General features: G+C 36.8%; 1 protein-coding gene and 1 long non-coding RNA gene across 9 annotated transcripts in view; one reads left to right on the top strand and one right to left on the bottom strand.

Moving 5' to 3' along the window:
* Nucleotides 1–19,731, top strand: part of LOC125648856 (delta-like protein D) — a 43,444-nt gene extending 23,713 nt beyond the window's left edge. For 5 of the 8 annotated variants that reach the window (XM_048875863.2, XM_056165054.1, XM_048875861.2 and 2 more), the window contains 10 exons: nt 6,392–6,446; nt 11,075–11,259; nt 11,464–11,763; nt 11,945–12,005; nt 13,362–13,619; nt 14,836–14,896; nt 15,559–15,689; nt 16,540–16,709; nt 16,970–18,153; nt 18,259–19,731. In XM_048875863.2, coding sequence (XP_048731820.1) covers nt 11,191–11,259; nt 11,464–11,763; nt 11,945–12,005; nt 13,362–13,619; nt 14,836–14,896; nt 15,559–15,689; nt 16,540–16,709; nt 16,970–18,153; nt 18,259–18,391 — 2,367 coding nt within the window. In that variant the 5' untranslated portion in view covers nt 6,392–6,446; nt 11,075–11,190 and the 3' untranslated portion in view covers nt 18,392–19,731. Of the gene's footprint in view, nt 1–1,108; nt 1,228–2,786; nt 3,788–6,391; nt 6,447–10,429; nt 10,539–11,074; nt 11,260–11,463; nt 11,764–11,944; nt 12,006–13,361; nt 13,620–14,835; nt 14,897–15,558; nt 15,690–16,539; nt 16,710–16,969; nt 18,154–18,258 lie in introns of those variants that run through there. The other 3 variants (XM_048875865.2, XM_056165056.1, XM_056165053.1) reach the window with 3 other exon arrangements.
* The window catches only part of LOC125648891 (uncharacterized), a 16,269-nt gene continuing 13,234 nt past the window's right edge, over nt 18,550–21,584 (bottom strand). Inside the window, exon 2 of the long non-coding RNA XR_007360492.2 lies at nt 18,550–19,946. This is a non-coding gene — a long non-coding RNA (uncharacterized LOC125648891). The remainder of the gene's footprint in view (nt 19,947–21,584) is intronic.

Below are 21,584 nucleotides of genomic sequence, written 5' to 3'. Positions count from 1 at the left end.
GGGAAATATAATCACCGTGTTGTTTAAGAGAGCTCGCTTTACCCCTCCCAAGACGGGTATGACTAATTTACGAAGACGGGGTTATCCAGGTGGTGTTGCATTCTATCAACTGAATTGGGCAGATTGAAGTGATAGCATATGTAATACAAGATATCATCTATTGAAATCCTCCCGTTTTTCCTCAAGAGCAAAACAATGGGTTTCAGCAGACATGCACCGCAAACACGAAATCTATTGTAATCTAGTGGAGGACATTCTTCTAATATATAATTGGCCAAATAAAGATAATTCATTCAACTTGATGGTTTGAATAGTAAGCTTAAAGTCTATAATTATTAATAACCACGTCATGCAATTTATTTGATTCATAAAATTTCGATTTAATATCTTTGTCGTGTAAGGCTATGCAGGAAGTGGAGAAACGATAATCGCTTTCAAATGTCATCCCTCTGACTATAGCGAGTTAGAGCGGGGGGGGGGGGGGGGGGTGTTGTGTTGTGTTGTAACTATTACTATTCCATTTAAAGAACAATTTCAATTATTTTTTCATTGAAAAAATATAAAGCTAAAACCTGATTAGCGGTCCATAAAATGGCTTTATTATGGTTCTATGAATTAGCTACGGCTGCGATAAGCATCGGTCCAGATGAACGACGAGTTTTGATGACAATCAACATTCAACACATACTTTTTAAATTACTCAGATCAACGATAATCTAACTCAAACTTTAATCGGTTTAATGCGTCGATCTTACGGAGGAAAACTTCGGTCCGATGGGACACCGAGAGAGAGAGAGATTTTGACATAATCTGGTTTTGATTGTCAAAGCATGCCTTATCCTTTATATATCAACATGCCGTTAACGATCTGTCTGGATGATATTCCTTTGTGGTGATATGGATGTCATACTAACAAACATATTAGCACCTAACATTCCTTCTGCACAGAACAACTCAGTCACCCTTTTCAATAGCATGCCGCTAACAGCGACCAAGCGATCGTAGAGCTTTTATGTAATGATTTCATATTGAAATGTTTGCTATCATTGATTATTTTTTTCTGTCTTTTGATTTTTAAATAGTCATTAACTGCCGGAGCAATCGTTTCGCACACCAGGGGAACTTCTCAGGATTCGGTTTCGAGGACACTTACGGCCGCAGTCGTTGTAGCCGTTTGTTGGCGCACGTTTAAGTTAACCTCCCGTGTTAGCGTTCAACCGCACTTTAGTAAGCATCTGTTTGATTATCTTATTGGAATTACATGTATTTTTCATACACATGCTGTATCCATTCAAAGAACACGATAGAATGTTACTGTATGATGGGCACATGTTGAAACACTTTTTGACGGGTGTTGCTAAAACGCGGAACGGAAGATAGAACGGAAAATATTTTATGCAATAATGTTATGAGGTCAGCATTTTGTAAAATCAAAAGGCTTATTATGAACAAGGGAAACAGAAATTACAGAGAGAACAGGAAGTCATCCTCAGAATCCACCATTTCATATTAATACTTCATTATTATGAATTTAAAAACGGTGAATTTTGTGGATGAATGTACCAACAGGCGATTGCTTAGTATTTGGCATGGTAAGTTTTAATAAAAATATTAAGCAAGTGCCTGTGGGCAACATCCTTTTTCCCGGCTTTGTTACCCCCCCCCCCTTCTCTAGATTGTGACAGTATTTGTTTCATAAATGAAAAAAAAAAAGATAAACATACTGAAAACGACTTGAATTATAATTGAACCCCTTTCAAATTCTATTACTTTATTTTGGCTGCTACCTTAAGAACAGATTTCATGAGCATACCCAATGAATAAAAGGTAACCCCCTCCCCCCCCCCCCCCCCCCGAAAACAACATTGTAAAAGATAAAAAAAAAATTTTTTAACAATTTCCCCCAAACATTTTAAATCGAACTTGCTTTTAATCGAACTAGATATATTTAAGATAACTGAATTTGAATTTAGTTCTACACCTGGTACAATATACATTTATGTATCACATCACATCAAATAAAGGTTTGCCTCATTTTGGATGAATCTATGTGAAAGTTCGTACATTTACCGATATCCTGCGGATTAGTGTTGAAACTGAAGAGATACAGCGAGAAAGAAAGATTGAAACAGAATCAATGTAAACTAGGGTGAAGTTTGCGATCAATAGTAAGAGGAATCAACATATCTATTTCATAATATATGAAATAGCTTAAAGGTTAACACAAAATTTATGCTTGAGTGGAATTAAAAGTCATCTCATTATTAATCTAAATGTTAAGATGGATATACAAATATTTAATTTAGAAATGAACTGCCAGAAGTCCTCCCTATTTAGGATTGCAGTGCTGCGGTCACTAAGTCTCTGCTAGTTAAAAAATGATAAATCAAACACAATATGTTTAACTTGTTGACTTAAGATCATGAGTTATCGTTGTTCTATACATATCACACTCCCTGTTGTAAGCACACACATACACGGTATTATGTGTAAATACATGTACATGTGCGTTAATGACGTTTTGCCACGGGGGGCATATAACCATTTGTGTTCTTTTCATTCTCTACCCATAGGTGTCACTCCTCGCTAACACCTCTGTCAATCCCGAAATTTCAAAATTCTTGTAAAACACTTTGTAAATTCTTATACAAACGTTTAACTTAATTCGCTTAATCAATTTATGATGCAAAATTTTAAGATAAAGTTATTTTATAGCTTGTAAACAATTCCCAAATTGTTGATTTTAATCAAAATGAATGATTTCCCCCCGATTTTTTTTTTTTTTTTTTTTTTTTTTTTTGGCGTTATCTTATCTACATTAATCAATTCCGTTCCGTTTTCTGTTCCGCGTTTTAGCAACACCCCTTTTGACTGCCAAGGTTCAGCCTAATTACCGATAATAGCTTAACAAAGTGTAGGTGCTTTGTACTAACTTTCTTTTAAGTTTTTTTTTTTTACGTTTTAGCACTTGTGCATAAGTTGATGTAAGTGGACAAAAGTGACAGAACAATCCCAGAAAGCGTGAAACTGAACCCAAGCACCGGGTTCTTCTAAAGTGGTGGTCTTTTGAATTAATGGCCTCTAGTTTTACCTAGTCTTGGAATCCGGTGGGAATGGTCACTTTCTGAGCAATTTGGAACAGTTCCATTAATTCAGCGAGTTTTAAAATAAATTTAGCTTGAAAATGATAAGTCTAACAAACTAACTTCTTTCATCCATTTTGCGGTTCTCTTTTCCAGTTTGTGGTAAATCCTACCCTAAACTGTGCTTTGATTATCAGGGTAGCGTGTTGGTCCTCGACATTCTTTCACCACTCTTGTCCTGCAAGTTTACTCTTCATCAAACCACAAGTGCCATCTCCATGTCATCTGTAAATCCGTTAAATCCAGATATTGTTTTAGAGACAACCCACCGCAGTTTACAAACAGTATTCTAACTTCGGAATTTATATTTTGTATTTCTCAAGGAGTGTGGGAAAGTTCTGAATGTGGCATCATGACTAAAAATAACTCCTCCAAGAGCTGAAACTTGATACCCCATAAATAATCGAGATTTCTATCGCTCTTAATTTGTTGCATTTACATGTACGTAGATTTGTATATTTTTCCTGCACCAGTGTGTAAGAGACTTGCGGGCGGTCGCGGAAATCAACACCCCGTCCTGATACACTGCAGCAAGGACTAGCTAAGTGATAGCGAGATGACAGAACGGTCAAAATCACTGTAAGGTGCAACGGAATACATAAATCGTTTAGGGGTATTATATATTTGGACTTTGTAAACATAGGGTAAGACTTGAGCTGTCACTTTTATTTACTTTTTTGTGTTATCAACTGAGCAGATTTGATAAACATTTAAATCGATATGTAAAATATCTCAGAGATTGTACAAGTAGAACCAGCAGAGATTGAAAAATATTTCACATTTCATGCTGCGATGCGAATTTGAATTGCCCAACTAAATGCAATAAGTTAATTAATGGAATCATATCTGTAAATAACTGAAGAAAGAGGAAAAAACCACAAAAATCAACAAATCTTAATCCATGGTTTTTTAAATACATGCCAAAAAGCTCGTAGAAAATACCGAAACTGTAAAGTATATTATTTTCGAAAACGTACAGCGACTGCGCACAGAAAATATAAAGAAAATGAAATGATATATTAAAAAATCTCAGAAAAAGAACAAATAAATCATAGAAATGAAATGAGTAGAAAGCTTAAAGACATGAAAAATAAAATAAAAAACCCAGAGAAGATTGGAAAATAATTAACAGATTTAATAAAAACAATAAACATCAAGAAACAATAGATATTGACACTTTATATAGATATTTCAAAGACTTGAATAAACTTCCAGAAATAATTGAGGAAATAAATCACACATTGCTAATTTACAGCATAGAGATTTAAATCAAGATCTTAAATCAAGTGGGGAAGACGTTATAAGAAACGAGTATATAAAAGCACACAGCAAATTATGTTACCAATATATGAAAAATTATTTAACCTAATTTTTCCATTTAGTAAGATTCCTACTACTTGGTTGAAAGGTGATATTATACCTATTTACAAAAATAAAGATGGGGAGAGTAAACCACAAAATTATAGACCCTTTACAATATCAAACTGCATTGGAAAACTTTTCGCTTCAATTCTTAATGAATGACTAAATGCATTTTCTGAAGAGTTGAAATAATTCATGAAAATCAGACAGGGTTTCGAAAGGAATACTCAACTATCGATAATATATTCGCAATACACATGTTATTTGAACTTCTGAAAGCAAAGAAACAAAAATTATTTTGTATGTTTGTTGACTTTGAAAAAGCGTTTGATAATGTCTGGAGAAAAGCATGATGGTTTAAGCTAATGTCATATAATATAAGTGGCAAAATGTATAATATTATTTTAAATATGTACAGACGAATCAAATCCAGAATTGTTAATAATAATGAAATGTCGGCGTATTTTGAGTGCGAAAATGGTGTTAGACAGGGTGAAAATATGTCAGCATTTTTGTTTTCCTTGTATCTTAAAGATCTGCAGATGCATCTATCTATATCTGAGATGTTTGAAACGAAGTTGAATATGTTTTCAAATTATTTGCTATTTTATATGCAGATAGCACTGCACTGGTAGCAGAATCTGAGAAAGATTTACAAAACAATTAGATAGCTTCTATAAATACTGTAAAAAATAGAATCTAAAGAAAAATATTGATAAATCTAAAATATCAATATTCAATAAAGGGAAGCAAAAAAGAAAATGGTGATAGGTTAATTGAAATAGTTATATATTTCAATTATTTGGGAAGAACATTACCGGTAAGTAAATCTGGTTCATTTAAAATGGCAAAACAGAGAATAGCATTATATATGAAGTTTTGAAAAGGGGAAGATTACATAATCTATCAAGTACAGTGCCAACTTGATTTATTCGATATTAAAGATTGTACAACCTATGTTGTTATACGGATGTATGGAAGTCTGGGGATTTTCCAAAAATGGAATTATAGAAATAGTTCATATTAAGTTTGGCAAGCTTTTACTACATTTAAAACAATCAACGCCAGATTTCATGATATATGGTGAACTCGGTCGAACCCCATGGAAATCCAAATTAAAACTCGCATGATATCCTACTGGTCAAAATTAATCAATGGAAAAGAAACAAAGATTGCAAATTCGCTTTATAAATTAGGATTTATCATAAGTCAAGAAATAAAAGGGAAAATCGATTGGATTGAAAATCTTAAAAATATTTTGTACTCTTGTGGACTTTTAAACATTTGGAAAATCATTAAAAATCTTCTTCTGAAGAATCACAGTACCAGAAAAGTTTACATTTACAAAACTTCCTAACATAGTGCAGATTAAAGTTTGTAAAAACCACCCCCACCCCCTTTGGGAGTAGGTTGGGGCCACAATAGGGATCAAAGTTTTAGATGCGAATATATTGGGAAAATCTTTAAATATGAGTCAAGGTGACTCAGGTGAGTGATGTGGCCCATGGGCCTCTTGTTGTCTTTATATATCTGTATACCATTACATAATGGTGATGAGATCCAATAACTTGAATTGAACTGTGTTAAAGGCTTTTGCGGCCTCCGTTTTATGGAGTATCGGTTATATCGAACCTATATAGTCGCCCGAGGATTTCTTATTCATAGCGTCCTCTCTTAGATTCCCCGTCTTTTAAACCATCGTGTTAGAGATCCAAGTATTTCAATGATACGGTCATTGTTTTAAGTATGTGGTCCACATTTTGAACGATTTATCAAATTATCACATATACTATTGCTTTACTTTAAGTCAACAACTTTCTGGAAAAAATTGGCTCACGGTACCTAAAATAAAACACTATGTTCCATTCTTAACATTTTTCTTTCAGAGCCATTTTGAATTGGTGAAACTGCAAGAGACAGAGGGAAGAGACAAAGAGCTCAGTAAGTTGTGCCTTGTTTTTCATTTTTCTTTTTTGGCTCTTATCAATCACTACAGAGTTCTTCCTCATGCCGGAAGAAAAAAATGCTTTCTTTTTATTAAGATTATCGCAGCATGGATGTTCCTTTACAGTCAAACCTTGACATATTTCTTTTCTAAATTACAATGTCCATATGTCAAATGGAAGCCATATGCTTTGTCATGCGCCAGGTTCTTTGCGCGTGGGAATGTTTTTGAGTAGGGGTATATGATATCCTTGGCTCGTGTGCGCGTACGACGCATAGTAAAAGTGAAATCACGTGTTCTCAATGAAAATTCGGCAAGTATAAGCGACTTGGAACGCGCATCATTTCTAACCTGGTCCAAATTTGTTGAATTGCTGAATGATAAAATACCTCCTCTCTGAACTGCTGCTGAGTTTTTGAGATTGTAAATTATGGACAGGAGCGCGTGCCGTGGTATGTGGCCTTTCCCCAACTCGAGCCTCTGGGGGGAGAAATTCACGTCGCTGTTTACGATCTGTCTCTTCCTAATGCCTTGCCAATGTGCCAATAATTTCCTTCAAGCCACAAAACTGTTACAGTGAGATATACTGAACTGTCTGACTTTTATATATGTCCCCTCTCTGACTTTGCATCCCGACATGACATGCGACAGACCACGGGAAACGCTCGGCGTTCTTCCCAAATCAAGTGTTGGAGCTTTTTATCGCATAGTCAGACCTGTCCTCGCGAGGAGCCAGCGCCTTTGGTTTATATAATATGTCTACTCCTGATGAAAGAAAAGGTCATAAACAGGAAACGCAGATCAGAGTTCACTGCATATACGCTACAGATGGCAGACAAACCGGTGAAGTTAAGGGAGAAAGGTTTTTTTTAATAATGGGTCAGATTTACACGTGTCCCCCTGAAGGTTATCATATCCAGATGTCTTTGTTGACCCAAAACCATATGCCACAAGTAAATTAAACTTCAGTCCTGGTCGCTCTGAGACCGGCGCGCTTCAAAAATCAATGGAATTACGGAGACGTTTTTTAACCTGTAGACGAGCATGTGCACTACTTGCTAGACGGCCACAAGTCCTTAAAATACGCTGGTAAAATATAGAGAAACCGATTTCAGGGCAGATGTGGAGAAAACGGAAAAAAAGAAGACTTTTGTGTTTTAATGACAGTAGCTTGGAGAATTTACAAAGGCTCAACAGGTGGAGGAGATCGAATCTGACCATAGCATTTAAGGACAGACACAATGACTTTACATAGACCGATTCCAATCACAAACGTCTTGTCATACAGATAAATTAGTCCTAAAATCGCCAGACTCCCTCCACCGACAGCAGCCTCTGAAGCCGAGCCTTGAATATCAACCGAAGATCACAAAGAAGCACCTGCTAAAAAGCAACTAGTTCTAAAGAAGCCTCTATTTTTGGACATTAAAAGTAACACCAAAAATAGACATTTGTGTTAAAAAAGAATCAAAGAATTTTAAATCTGAAGGAGAACATAGGAGGCTTAATTTTTTTAAGACAATATTTAATGAAATACAGCATTGATTTTCGACATGTGCGTGATTTCCATCACACACCAACAAGGAATATCTGACCTCTTTCAGAAATCTGATGAACATTTGAAAAATCTTATTTTTTGTAAATTTTATACCTAATTTTTCTTTTTCAAACGCTTCGCAGTTCAATCCACTTTACAGATTTAAAAATTTCGTATTTCAATGTCCCTTTTAAGGAAACTTGGAACATTGATACATGATCAGGGTCTGGCGGAAGTCACCTGAACTTCTAGTGCTGATTCTATGGGCACAACAACCAATCCATATACCTTTTGTAAACAAAACTCTACCCTGCACCTATTGTACTTGAAATCTGTTTTATAACAACTGTGCATAAAAATGCTTATCTGTTGCAATCAGGTATCAATTTTACAATCAAAAAATGCAAAACGCATCTAAATAAAGAACAAGACTTCGCTATGTACACAAAACAGATAAAGGAAATCCCCCTCTACATCTCCGGTAGCCGACGGTATATATTGAAATCGGTATCTTGTGCCAGATTAATAAACAAAGCCATTCAATCAATTTTCACGACAGCTCTGCATTTTTAAGATCACTGTTTCAAAAAATAAAATGGGGTATTTTTAAAAGAGGCAGATGGAAACTCAATTTCAGACGAGGAAGAAATGACTCACTGCTCTATTTTCTGTTCTCATTAACACCTAGTATACCGAATACAGCATAGAATTTACAGCATGTGTCGTTAATTTTGGGAAACAAAAGAAAATGTGAAAGTACATCAATAAATGGAGTAATTACAACATGTGTTGTCTTTTCGCTTCAGTTGTCATATTTCATCTCCACAACAGAGGCAACAAAAACAACACGAGTATCCAACGGGAAAAGTCGACGTCTGATAACGAATTAATGTACCGCTGTGTAATTACGACCGATTTTAAATATTTTTAAAAATGCTATCTGATTGAATGTGAGAGATATATAGAAACCAAGCCCGTATTTTCTGTCATTTCTATGGAAGGATGTCCACTAAAAACTGTTTATATTATGAGGTAGCGTATTTCTTTTTCAATTGCTATGGACAATTTAACTTCTCTTGTAAATTAAACCAAAATTTATTTTTCCCTTCGAAATTTTAATATTTATAAACATAATTGTTTGCTTGATTAAACGTGTATTTTTAAAGTATAAAGGAATCCCGTAAAAACACATTCTGGTCCTGAAGATCAATGGCTTAACCCTTTGAGACCCAATTAGCACCCTTGGCCCCTATGGATCACCTCACGATGACGAACCGCACACCAATTAACTATAGATCGCCTTTGTCTTATTCACCCCCGTCAAAGAAGATCGGACTTAATTGCATATAATTGGTAGTCACTTAATTCACAGTTATACTCGTTTCTAATAAAAACACGAAGCTTCCGAAAAATAGCCGTTGATTAATGTAAAAACATCCATTGTTAATTAATAAGTAAAGCTTCGTGAGAAAACAATCAATAAATAAATCTTTCAGGGGAAGGCGCCAATTTCTTAAGTCCTCCTTACCTCTGTGACTTGATGAGTGTTAGTGATACGCCAAGTGAAGGCAAAAAGTGTAGTGGAGCAATTCTGAAATCGAGAACTTCTGATTCGTTAACTCTTACGCCATATAACAGGTGAAAAGATGTATTTTTTCAATATGCAAGCTACAGGTGCTATCGGTCGTAAACAGTTTATAGGGTTACACTCCTGTAACGAGATTCACCTATATGCAAATGTGCAGATTCGGCGGGAGAGAGCGCGCAGACTACACGCGACTTGGCTCGTGCCGACCAGTAAACAGTGCCGTAAAATAACCCCGCCCTCTCATCAGCGTATGGATTACATCGTACAGATAATATATGTTTATTTAGCAAGGTAAATGTTACCTACATCCATTTTTAAGACCATGACGAGCAATGTGAGATGTGTCAGAATGTGTTGGTCGTGTCATCGTTGTCATTTCTCTTAATTTAGGTCTCTCATACGAGTATCTCCAGATCAAAGCGCGGGCTATCAATATAAACTACTCCAAATAAAAACATTGACAATTCTAAACGCACTTTATCCACTCACGACATAAGGTTTGTATTTACCATTCTCGCATTATTTCACGTTGCCATTGAGGTAAGACAGATGTTTCTAAAAAAAAAAATCAACAGGTGTACGTTAGTAACCATAAATAGCAAAAACGCGCCAAATATATTGTAATTCAACGATCTGTCAACACCTTTACTTTTTTATATGCCAAAATTTTAATACACAAAGAGCAAATGTAGGAAATTTAAATCTCCACCTGTGTTGATCTGTTGCTTTCACTCGCGTGCCGAGCGCTTCCTTATAGGGAAGTGATTTACATATGCAAACTTTTAGTAAAGCGACAGGTGCTTTTCGGCGGACGGCAGCTGAAGACACAAAAGACCTCTTTTGTATTCCAATAGACTGGTCACAAAAGCTCTAGACCTCAGCACGTGCTTGTGTGGAATATTTTTACTAGGTCTTTTTTAAAGTTATGTAGTATATATGGGATTTTTATCACTTCGAGTTCGGGTAATGTATTTAATCTTGATTTCTACTCATTCTTTTAAGCATATAGTTTTATCAATAAACATAAGTACACCTATAAATTTCATATTTTATTCTCACTGTACGTGGCAAGGTGCGCGTTTGTCCACCGACAGATGTCCTGTTGAAATACGGAAAGACACACGACCTGTTGGTATCTTAAGATCTTTTGAACAAGCGTCCTTAAAATCCTTTACCTGGCACTTAAATTACCGATCGCCCGTGCTTGAAATTTGAAAAAAAATCGATAGAGTCGGATTCTGGAATCAATAATCCGATGTGAATTCATTTTACGCAAAATATTTCCAGGAATCACGTTTAGGAAAGTCGTGTTTCTCTGTTGCTTCTTCGCATCAAAAATTTTATTTTCCGCTGTTTCTGTGGACGAAACCGTTATTTTATATTAGTGCGTAGAATATCATCGAATATTTTGTAAATCAATTGGATTTTACGAGTTCACAAATTGTGTATTTACCAGTTACAAATCAGTGGTGATAAGCGTTTCTTTGGTATTGTTGCAGATAACCTGCTGGTGTCAATCATCGCTTGTGGGCGGGGCGTACTGTGTTGGCAAGATCGAGGCTACGGAGAAGGAACTCAATAACCATAGAATATTGGCAAGAGAAAATCAAGAAAGATGAGGTTGCGGAGGCCGTATAGAGTTTTAGTGATTTGGATTGCAAACATATCTATTCTTATTTCACAGGTAAGTACATATACTTATATTTTATGGGGTTTTTTCCCAACAAAACAAAATGTGGACGTCGATTAATAGATACACATGTATCAGTCGAATCGTAGTAAACTCCGTACTACGCTGTATATAGAGCGCTGGCAAGCTCGCCAACTTAGTTAATTATCAGGGAATGATTACTTTAGATATTATAATTAACAGTAATGTTTATTTTAGGTGAATACGACAGGAATATTTGAATTAAACTTAAAGAGATTTGAGAATGAGAATGGAGTGAATTCTGACGGGAACTGTTGCGCCGGGGTCCGGTCCGGAAGCAGGTGCTCGTCCTGGTGTCGGACCTTTTTCCGGGTCTGTCTTACTCACTACCAAGCTACCATTACCGACGATGTCCATTGTAGCTTTGCGGAGATCTTCACCCCAGTGCTGACTTATGGCAACAACTCGGTGGACTTCTCCAACCTCCCTGTTAAGTTTGACATCCCAATCAAGTTTCAATTCCAATTTGCTTGGCCGGTAAGTTCTCCCTACATTATTATCAGTCATGTTTTGAACTGCCAGAGGTTTTGAACTCTCCAAGATCGATGAGATCTCAGCTTACTAGATATCACTTTATAAAAAAAAAATTGTCTTCTGACAGAAACTGAACTGAATAATGACAAATTAATAAAATCCCATCCATTTTAACTTCATATAGGGAACTTTCACGTTGATCATAGAAGCTTGGCACGACAGCACTAACCAGGGACCGACCACGGGTAAGTTTGTTGTTTATGTTGTTTTGTTTGGAATGTTCTGAAAGTGTTTCTGTTGTGACAACTGAATGATTTTCTAGAGGAGAGGATGTTTATTGCTGCTGTTTTTGGAAGACGGAATACATATTCAATAGAGTGCACAACAACACTCGTTATCCTGCGCCATCGGTCTTGTTAACATGTTTTCTGAGAATTTTTTTTTTGCGTGTGCCATCTCCTTCAACAATGATGTTAGGTGACTGTGACGTCACCCAGTGCATTCATTGATCAACATTGGATATTATTTCTTCTGATTCCACCATTCTCTGATTTATTTTGGATTTACAAACGGTGCTCCCATTTTTTGGAATTTTCTGTGTTTATGTGCCGTGTGCCGGGAGCGTGCGTGAAACTGAGAGCAGCATCGGCAGCACAGCAGGGACGACGTGTAGATGTGTTTTTAAAGAATCTTCTTTGCCTGATCATGGTAGACAGAGCGTCTATTGAAAACTTGTGCCTCGACTTAAAGAAGAGGGTAACTTAACAAAGCGCACGTGCGACCAACTGAGTGCAGTTATCATCAATTAAAACCCAGAAAAAATGCACATTACATATATAGTACCTTTAGCGTGTGTGTTATATGTCGATCCATTTTTGTGTTCATTAAACGGGACTCTGACTTATTAAGCAGAACAAAAAAAGTTTCTATTCTTCACTATACATAGGAACCAGCGTGAGAGGAGAGGCATGTGGAACTACAATGGGCTCAACAAAGACGGAGCCGAAAATCAATGCAGACTCCGTGCACTCTCCGGGACCAATTTTTCACAAATAAGGACTAGGGAAAATGTTACACAACCCATTCATGCAACTGTTTACCCAGGGTCGTTCGCGGGAGGGTAACAAAATAATGGTCTGGAACAATGGGGTAGATCTTAAGAGTCACGACCTTCACCTTGTCAGTACCTAGGTCCAGAGACTCTACGAGTTTTCTCAGGCTTCGCTTCATAAAGCTCATCTTGCATCTAAAATTATCAAAACAGTTTTTCTTCACTCAAATTGAAAGCCTCTTCAGAAATTCAAAAAAATAATAAGGCAATTTTGTAGCCTTTCTTTAAATTCGCTGATCTTTTGTGGGGTAAAGAATGGGCTGATATCTCTCCTCGTTTGTACGTCTTTGTGAGAAAGCCTGAGAAAATGTCGACTTTTACCACGGTGATGGCTTCAAAAAATAACGGTCATCAACTGCACGGATAACAATGGCAAGGGAAATCAAGTGAATAGATGGAGCAGGGCCGACCTGCTACTTAAAAGTCACCTGTTATTGAGAATATCATTTGCTCTGGTCATTCTCACGGTCTTTTCGTTTTTGATTTTTAGGCAGTGCACGAGAGCTGATCTACCGTCTATCTGCACAGAGGTCCGTAGAAGTGGGGTCGTCATGGCAACAGTTTACACGTACGGAAAACATCATGACGTTGGAGTACGCGTACAAAGTGGAGTGTGACGAATACTACTATGGACCGGGATGCGTCAATTTCTGCCGTCCCAGAGACGACCAATTCGGCCACTACGTTTGTGACGAAAATGGGGATAAAGTCTGTATGCAAGGGTGGAAAGGCGACTACTGCGAGCAAGGTACGCAACAGTTTATGACATCAGCCACACTAACCCATGACAAAATACACACAAAGTACTGAACACAAAGCCATCTGATACTGCAACACACACGAGCTGACCCCGAAATCTGTCACCAGCTCCCAGGGATTTACTCCCGGCCAACTGACAAATTTCTAAGCCACTAGACGTATAGGAAATCTATAAAAACCCCGACAATTGTCAACATTTTGAAATGATAGCATTTATTTCCCTCTCAAAGGTGAGGGTTGTTTGGAGCGTCTTGACATCTGTTGCGTTTCCACCGATAGGCCGCAAGTCCAGGTTTACCCTAAATATTTCATCATTAAATTCTTATATTGCCATTACCCAGTAATCTGTTGATAGTGTTTGGGTTCTCAAACAAAAATGCGTTAGGGGCAAAATGGGACACGCGAAATTCTTTTACATAACAATATTTTTGACAATAACAAGAATGAATTTTGACGAGATAAGTAGAGGTTGGTGCGCTCGATTGTGCAAGCTGATCGAGAGCTCGGTGAAATCATTCTCTAGCGACCTGTAATTTATCCCGTGCTATTGAAGTTGGGCGTGCGACAGCTGGAGGATTCCAACACATGAAAAAAAGCTCCCTTCTTGAAAGCCATGGGTCTGTGGGCCAGACAGGTGCGAGGCCACACGAACTGACTGTGCATCTGCCGCAATGTTTACCCCTCCCTGTTATCATCGAGCCACAAGTGTCTTTGTTCTACCAGGCTGCGGACCTAAGACTCGTGACACTTGAAATTCAAAGTCAATCTGTATCCTACTTTATAAATTTTACATTCCTCAATTTCTTTGAAATTCTTATATCTATTTAGAATAGCGTGAGAAGGACGCTTTTAAAAATAAATACAATGTAATGATAAAAATTCAACGCTTAGTAAAGTTGAAAGTAGAAGAAAGTGAACCCATGTGTTTGTACCGATGTATTATTAAGTTAATTCACTAGAATCGTGGGCATATGCACGCCAAGGTGCGAGTTTTATAATTAAAAACATGTTTCGTAGGATGTGCTTATTACCCGCTAGGAAAACTTGAAATAAAACTGTGTCTTGATTATAGGTCACTGATGCGTAGAATCTTTATTAGCAGGGATAATACGGAGATCCGGCGTATTTTATGAGCTGGTCTCCGGAAGATGTGGGTATTCCAAAGCCATGTGGGTCCTAATTTTGTTGTTTTTGTGTTTTTACAGCTGTGTGTTTGCCTGGTTGCCACCCCGATCACGGGATCTGTGACAAACCCAACGAGTGCATGTAAGTATCTCCAACACAAACCACCATCAAGGGAAATTACACAGCAACATATGTTTAGTATAAACTCCACGAATGTTAATGTACGCGTGATACACGAATGAAAGAAAGGGGAAAATAGTAATACAGAGAAGATTGTAAGGATATCGGAGAGTTTGTCCGCTGGTAGGACAGCTGGTACATAGATTTTTTCACTTTACGTCTGTCAGTCTAGAAAGGGCAAACGCTTTCTTTAGTGTCTAGATGACCTTCTCTGATAATCGCCGTTTTGTAGGAGAACCTAGCACATTTTTTGTTCATGTACTGTAATTCTTGTGGGGGTTTTATGAGCTGAGTCGGGGTAGCATGGATCGATGATGTTTGTCATTCTTAAGAAAAGTTCTCCAGTCAATATTTATACAAAATACAACTGGTAGACTGCACCGTTATCGGTTTTCACTAGGTCTATGAGTTTAAATAATTAAAGGTGGCCTTTATTCTCTTGTAATGTGGGTTGTGGTCGGCTTAATGCTTTTAACAATATAGCTTAATAATAATTAAAAATTCTCAACAGCTGAAACATCAAAATGATACCGATCATGACAATAATTATTCGACCGTTACATTTTGTCCGCTTTATTTCCCCTATACATGCTGAGCTGACCAATGTAAAATTTTATTTTCAGATGTAGGGCGGGATACGAGGGTATCTTCTGTGACACATGTATTCGGTACCCAGCATGTCTGCACGGCACGTGCACGGAACCGTGGCAGTGTAATTGTATGGAGGGCTGGGGAGGACTCTTCTGTAACCAAGGTGACTATTACATCACGTAGTATCCAACTCCACAATGCCATTACAGACAATAAAGTTACATAATTTGAAATTTATCAGACAATATTACATCAGAACTGCAGCTGCCATAGTTTTACGGTTCTATAGAAAGGTGAAAAAATATGTCCTCCGCTTTATCGCATCTCTCAGTTTGACTAGTTCCGTTAAAAGCATACCCCAGATCCAGTTTAATTTCATGAAATCAATGTTTACAGTTTCATTAATTCTTATTTTGTACAATTGTTGTGAAATTAGCGGACTTCACTGTGGTGATAATGAAAGATGGGTGATGTATAAAGGAATAATGGCGGCAGCTAGTGGTGGGGACACACGTCCATTATATCGACGTGTTCATAATGGAATCGACACCAAGACTGCGCTAATCACATGGTCTGTTGTATGGGGAGGTTATTGAACAGACAGACTCTCTCTTCATTAACGGCATTTAGCCTGCTTAATTGTTATTGCATATTTGATACTGAAAGGAATTATATATTACACACAAAATACACACAATCCGTTTGATTCTCCGCGATGATAAATTGCTTCAATCATAGACAGCCTGAAAGGGGCTAATTATAAGAGTCCAATATTATCATCCATAGTACGGACGTTACAAACACATCCTTTTCAATGCATTCATTCCCATGAAAAAGCATATCAATTGCAGAAGGACCAGAATTTCTTCACATTTTGAGTTTTGTGGTTGTTTAATGTTGATCATGTGGTTAAATATTCATGCAAAATGTTTAAATATAAATCTTGGCGTAAATCAATATTTGACATATGGCAATGTTTTGTTATCAAAATTGGTGTTTTGACATGTTTGTAGATTTGAACTACTGCACTCACCATACTCCCTGTAAAAATGGTGGAATCTGTAAAAACACTGGTCAGGGGAGCTATACATGTGATTGCCCTAGTGGATTTATGGGGACAACATGTGAAGTGGAGGTCAATAACTGCAAACAACAACCATGTGCCAATGGAGGGATATGTAAGGTAGGTTATAGAAGGGCACCAATTTCAAAGGAATATTAGAGTTATTTCCCTTATGTTATAATCTGTTGATTAAAAAATGCTTTATAGTAGTTCAAATGCAAAAATAAATTGTTAAAAACTACTGATTTGAACAGTATATTTGTGTGTGTTTTCATTCATACACACACCAACACAAAAGTACTGCATGAAATTTAAGTATAGCATAACGGTACAGTACCATGCAAAAGTATGCTAATGCAAAGTCATTTCATTTTTTACAGACTGAAGGTGAAGGATTTATGTGCGACTGCCCTGAAGGTTTCACTGGTAGACGATGTGACATTGTTGGTAGTTCCTGCGAAACCAATCCTTGTTTAAATAATGGAACATGCATTGAAGTGAATGGTTTATACCAATGCAAGTGCATGGAAGGCTTCACTGGATTTTATTGTGATGTGGAACGCAATGAATGTGTCTCGCGTCCATGTCAAAATGGTGGCCGCTGCATCGATGAAGTGAATGGATTTCGTTGCATTTGTACTGCAGAGTACAAGGGGCCAACATGTTCTGAAAACATTGATAACTGTGTGAATAATCCCTGTTACAATAATGGTACATGCATTGACGGGGACAATGACTTTACGTGTAAGTGCCGACCAGGATTTGTTGGACAGTTGTGTCAGGAGAATGTCCCAGATTGTGATGGACATCCATGCGCTAACGGTGGGACTTGCCATGATGAAGTGAATGACTTTCGATGTACATGTGATGTAGGTTGGGAAGGAAAAGACTGCTCAATTAACATTAACGAATGTAATAGCAACCCTTGTCACAATGGAGGAGCATGTACTGACTATGTAGGATACTATGAATGCCTGTGTATTTCCGGATTTTATGGACTCAACTGTCAGTATCCAAATGGACAAGTGTCTGCTACTTCACAACCCCCAAAGATCCAGCCAGCAGTGAACTCCTCAGCACTTGCATCACAAGAAAAGTCTGAGGATATCACAATGGTCCAACTGGTTCTTATAGTCTGCTTGGGAGCAGGAATTCCTCTCCTCCTCATAATCGTTGTTGTCATCTACTTATTACTGCGCAAACGCAACACCACAGCTGAGAGGCTGGACACCAGCAAAGAGCACCAGCAAAATGTGGTAAACAATATCAACAATAAACTGTCGGAATCAACCATCTTCACAACATCATCGACAATCAGTAGCAAATTAACCAATGAGAAACAGAATGACTTTAATAATTACAGTGCATCAGGAGGTCACATGACAGCTGATAAATCTAGTAATAAAATTTTATTAAATACAAAAGACTTAAACCTTCACCATGAACAATTTTCAAAATCTCCGCCATCATCATCAGCGGAAAAGTATAATTATGATCCTGATGCTGCTCGGGGTGGAGGCACCAGCAGTTTAATGAACTCAACTAATGAAAATAGTAGTAATTGGTAAGTAGTGAATGGCATTCATGGTAAACTAGCACCATGATAGTGTAAATTTATAGTAGGTTATTCAAGAGTTGTGTGTATTTACCATGTCTTTTTCTCTTTCAGTTACGACCACAATGTCACTATTCACACAATAGGAAAGTCTAAAGCCTTTCAGAGGGACACAGACCGAAATTCTACACTTTTTCTCGATCATCCATCAGTGCATCGACATTCATTTCTGGCCACGGAAGTCTGACATTGCCCTTGACTTCTCTGTATTTGACCAATATTATTTGCAATACATCATATCACATGATGTGCTCGCACACAGCGCACAAAAACACTGTGCTTCATTGGATTATTTTAACAAGTGCCTTTAGTATTTCTACCGCCACAAATACAGGCTGTTACTAAGGAACTTGTCTCCAAGACAATTGGTATTGTACACTGATAATCATTCTGTCAATTAATTTCAACATTTGGCTGCAGTCTGTTTTGCTGTTTAATGCAATGCTTGGGCATACTTTATGTTTGCTTTCCCGACAGAGGTGTTCATATTTGTCACCTTATGCTGGTTCGGCCAACGCAGTACGTCTGCTGCAAGGAGTTAAATTAATGACCAAAATATGGGGGGGGGGATGAGTGCAGGCACTGCCATGTGATATTTAGTCCCTCCATGTTTGACCTTGTTATAATGACCTTGAATGAGAGGAGTGCTTGTACGTTTGTCTGTTAAACAGAAATCTATTATAATGAGTGTTACTTTTGATTGCAAGCTAATATGTGTGCATTGTTGTGTTACCATGTTTTGCCAATGCTTCAAGTAATGTTACAGATTTTGTACACTATTGTCTTTAGTCAAAATGTAGTTACTATGAAATGTGCATAATATATATAGTGGTAAAACAATGTATGTAATGTTACCAGTAATTTATTTGTCTCAAACAGTATTTGTCTCTTCCAGTCCAGTTAACCATGCGAAATTTATATAGGGCATTTTTGTATGAGCTTTATACCGAAATTATTTTGTGTCCAAATTCTTTTTAATCTTCTGAAACCTAGGCTTAATCATTCTATGTTGATCAATCTTTCTTTTGTAAGAAAATGAACAAATCAGTCTTTAGACTTCCTGAAGCCTCACCTACCATTCCACCCGGGCCAAGCCCGCAGTCGACAACATTGTATGCACATCTTGTCAATTTGTTTTCGTAACTCAATTGATAACAAAAAATGTTAACATCGTAGGTTTTTTTATACGGTATATTTTGTTACTGAAAAAAGTGCTTAACAAGCATTCCACTATCATTTTGTCATACCTTACAGGTGTTTTTTTTTTGTTTTATTTTATCACAGAAAACAAATTTTTCACATCATTTTGAGAAAGAAAAACTACATCTTTGACCGTCATGCTGTCACTTGGCTCGTCCAATCATGTCTCATGAAAATATGCCTCCTTGTCTGTGATTGGTTTAATGTACATATAATGTATATTTATAGAAAAAAAATGTTCGGTTGTACATATTTGTTATGACATTATTATATTATTAATTTTCATGAAAACATCAATTAAAAAAGTCACAAATATTTTTTTCCAAAGTACCTTGTGGTAGTTTTTACATGGCTTTGAGGATTGTGTCTCCAGGACGTAACACAACAGCTGTTGTGAAGTCAAGGCACAAGGGAAGAAAGCAGGTTTACTTTCATCTCCTTGAGCACAGGAATGGCTCACAATTGCCCAATTAGACGAATTTCACACGCTTGTGGTACGGCTTACCCATAGTTTAGAGACGCCGACACCGTCACCTCAGCACCTGTCGAATAAAGTTTTATTGATATGCAAGAAAAAAGGGAAGGAGAGCTTTATCACAGAAACAGCAATGGATAAGTCAAATAGCAATAGATGAAAGTGTTTTGTTAAAGTGAGGGCATAAAAATTACAAAATTCTCACCAGTCGTGCTGCACACGCCTTGACCAAGTCTCTTTAAGATATACACCGCAAGACAACATGTAACATGAGTAAATGTATTAGTCGTCGTGCGTACCTTTATGATCAAAGCTGTTAGCTATAGCATCTTACTACCTATTGCTGTTACGCCCTTGTTTCATCTAGTAGCAGTGTCTAGTTGTTTGATAATCCACGTAGTGACGATTTCGCGCTAAAAGTCACCCGCAGAGATATAACGAGACCCATGGGTCACATCGCTCACCTGAGTTACCTTGGCCCATATTTAAAGATTTTCCCTATGTAAATTTGTAAAAAAAAAAAAAAAAAAAAAATTATCTCTATACCCCCTTGGCCCATAATTTTTACGAACTTTAATTTGCACTGTGCCGGGAAGCTTTCGTGTTTTTTCTATATATTTGTATGTAAAACTTTGATCCCATATTGTGGCCCCATCCTAACCCCCCCCCCCCCCCCCCCATCCCGGAGCAATGATTTTAACAACATTGAATCTGCACTATGACAGGAAGCTTTCATGTAAATGTAAACTTTTCTGGCCTAGTGATTCTTCTTCAGAAGATTTTTAATGATTTTCCCTATATATTCGCATGTAAAACTTTGATCCCGTCTTGTGGCCCCAACCTACCCCCGGGGATCATGGTTTTAACAAACTTTATATATATATAGAGATATAGATATAGTAAAATTGCACAAAATGTCCATGGTATAGGTAATGAGTAGAAAAAATATATCCAACGATGACTATAAGTACACATGATCCACATTTAATTAATTACACTTAATACTTAATTAATTAAATGTGGATCATGTGTTTTATATATATATATATATATATATATATATATATATATATATATATATATACACACACACATATATACATGAATACATATACTCATATACATGCATAATAGATTATTTTCAGTTATACAAATGATCCATTGTAAAAAAAAAACTATGAAAGTTTTGGGTATTTTTTATTGAAGAAAAGAAACAGGTTAGGGATAAGGGTTTGAAAGGAAGAAAGTCATTTAAAGAGATGCAAGAAACAAGGGTTTTTATAGCTTATGATGAATGTTCATTTATTTGGTTTTCAAACATTTGTGAAATTCGTTGTACTTAAAAATATTTAGTAATTATTTTTCAACATATAATCCACTAATTACATTCTTTTTTAGAGCCTCAAAGTTTAACCTCTTTGAAGGGGTGAACTTGTTTGTATAAATACAGTGTTTTTAAATTATTAGAATTATAGGATTTTCCAGGCGGGGTAATCTGAAATTATTCATTTTACGAAACAAAATTGAATTTCTGCTCGTATTTAAGAAACTTGAATCTGCATTATGTCAGGAAGCTTTCATGTATTCAGCTCTTTTGTTCCGTTGGAATTTAGTAGATTTTTAAATGACCCCACCCTAGTCTATTTTTGCATTGTACTCTTATAGTTATCTTCTAGGTCATTAATATGGGGGAGGGTGCTGGAGG

Source organism: Ostrea edulis, chromosome 5, assembly GCF_947568905.1.
Source record: "Ostrea edulis chromosome 5, xbOstEdul1.1, whole genome shotgun sequence".
Classification (NCBI taxonomy): Eukaryota; Metazoa; Mollusca; class Bivalvia; order Ostreida; family Ostreidae; genus Ostrea; species Ostrea edulis.
Note: the sequence above shows the minus strand (reverse complement) of the source record. Positions and strands in the feature narration are given on the sequence as shown.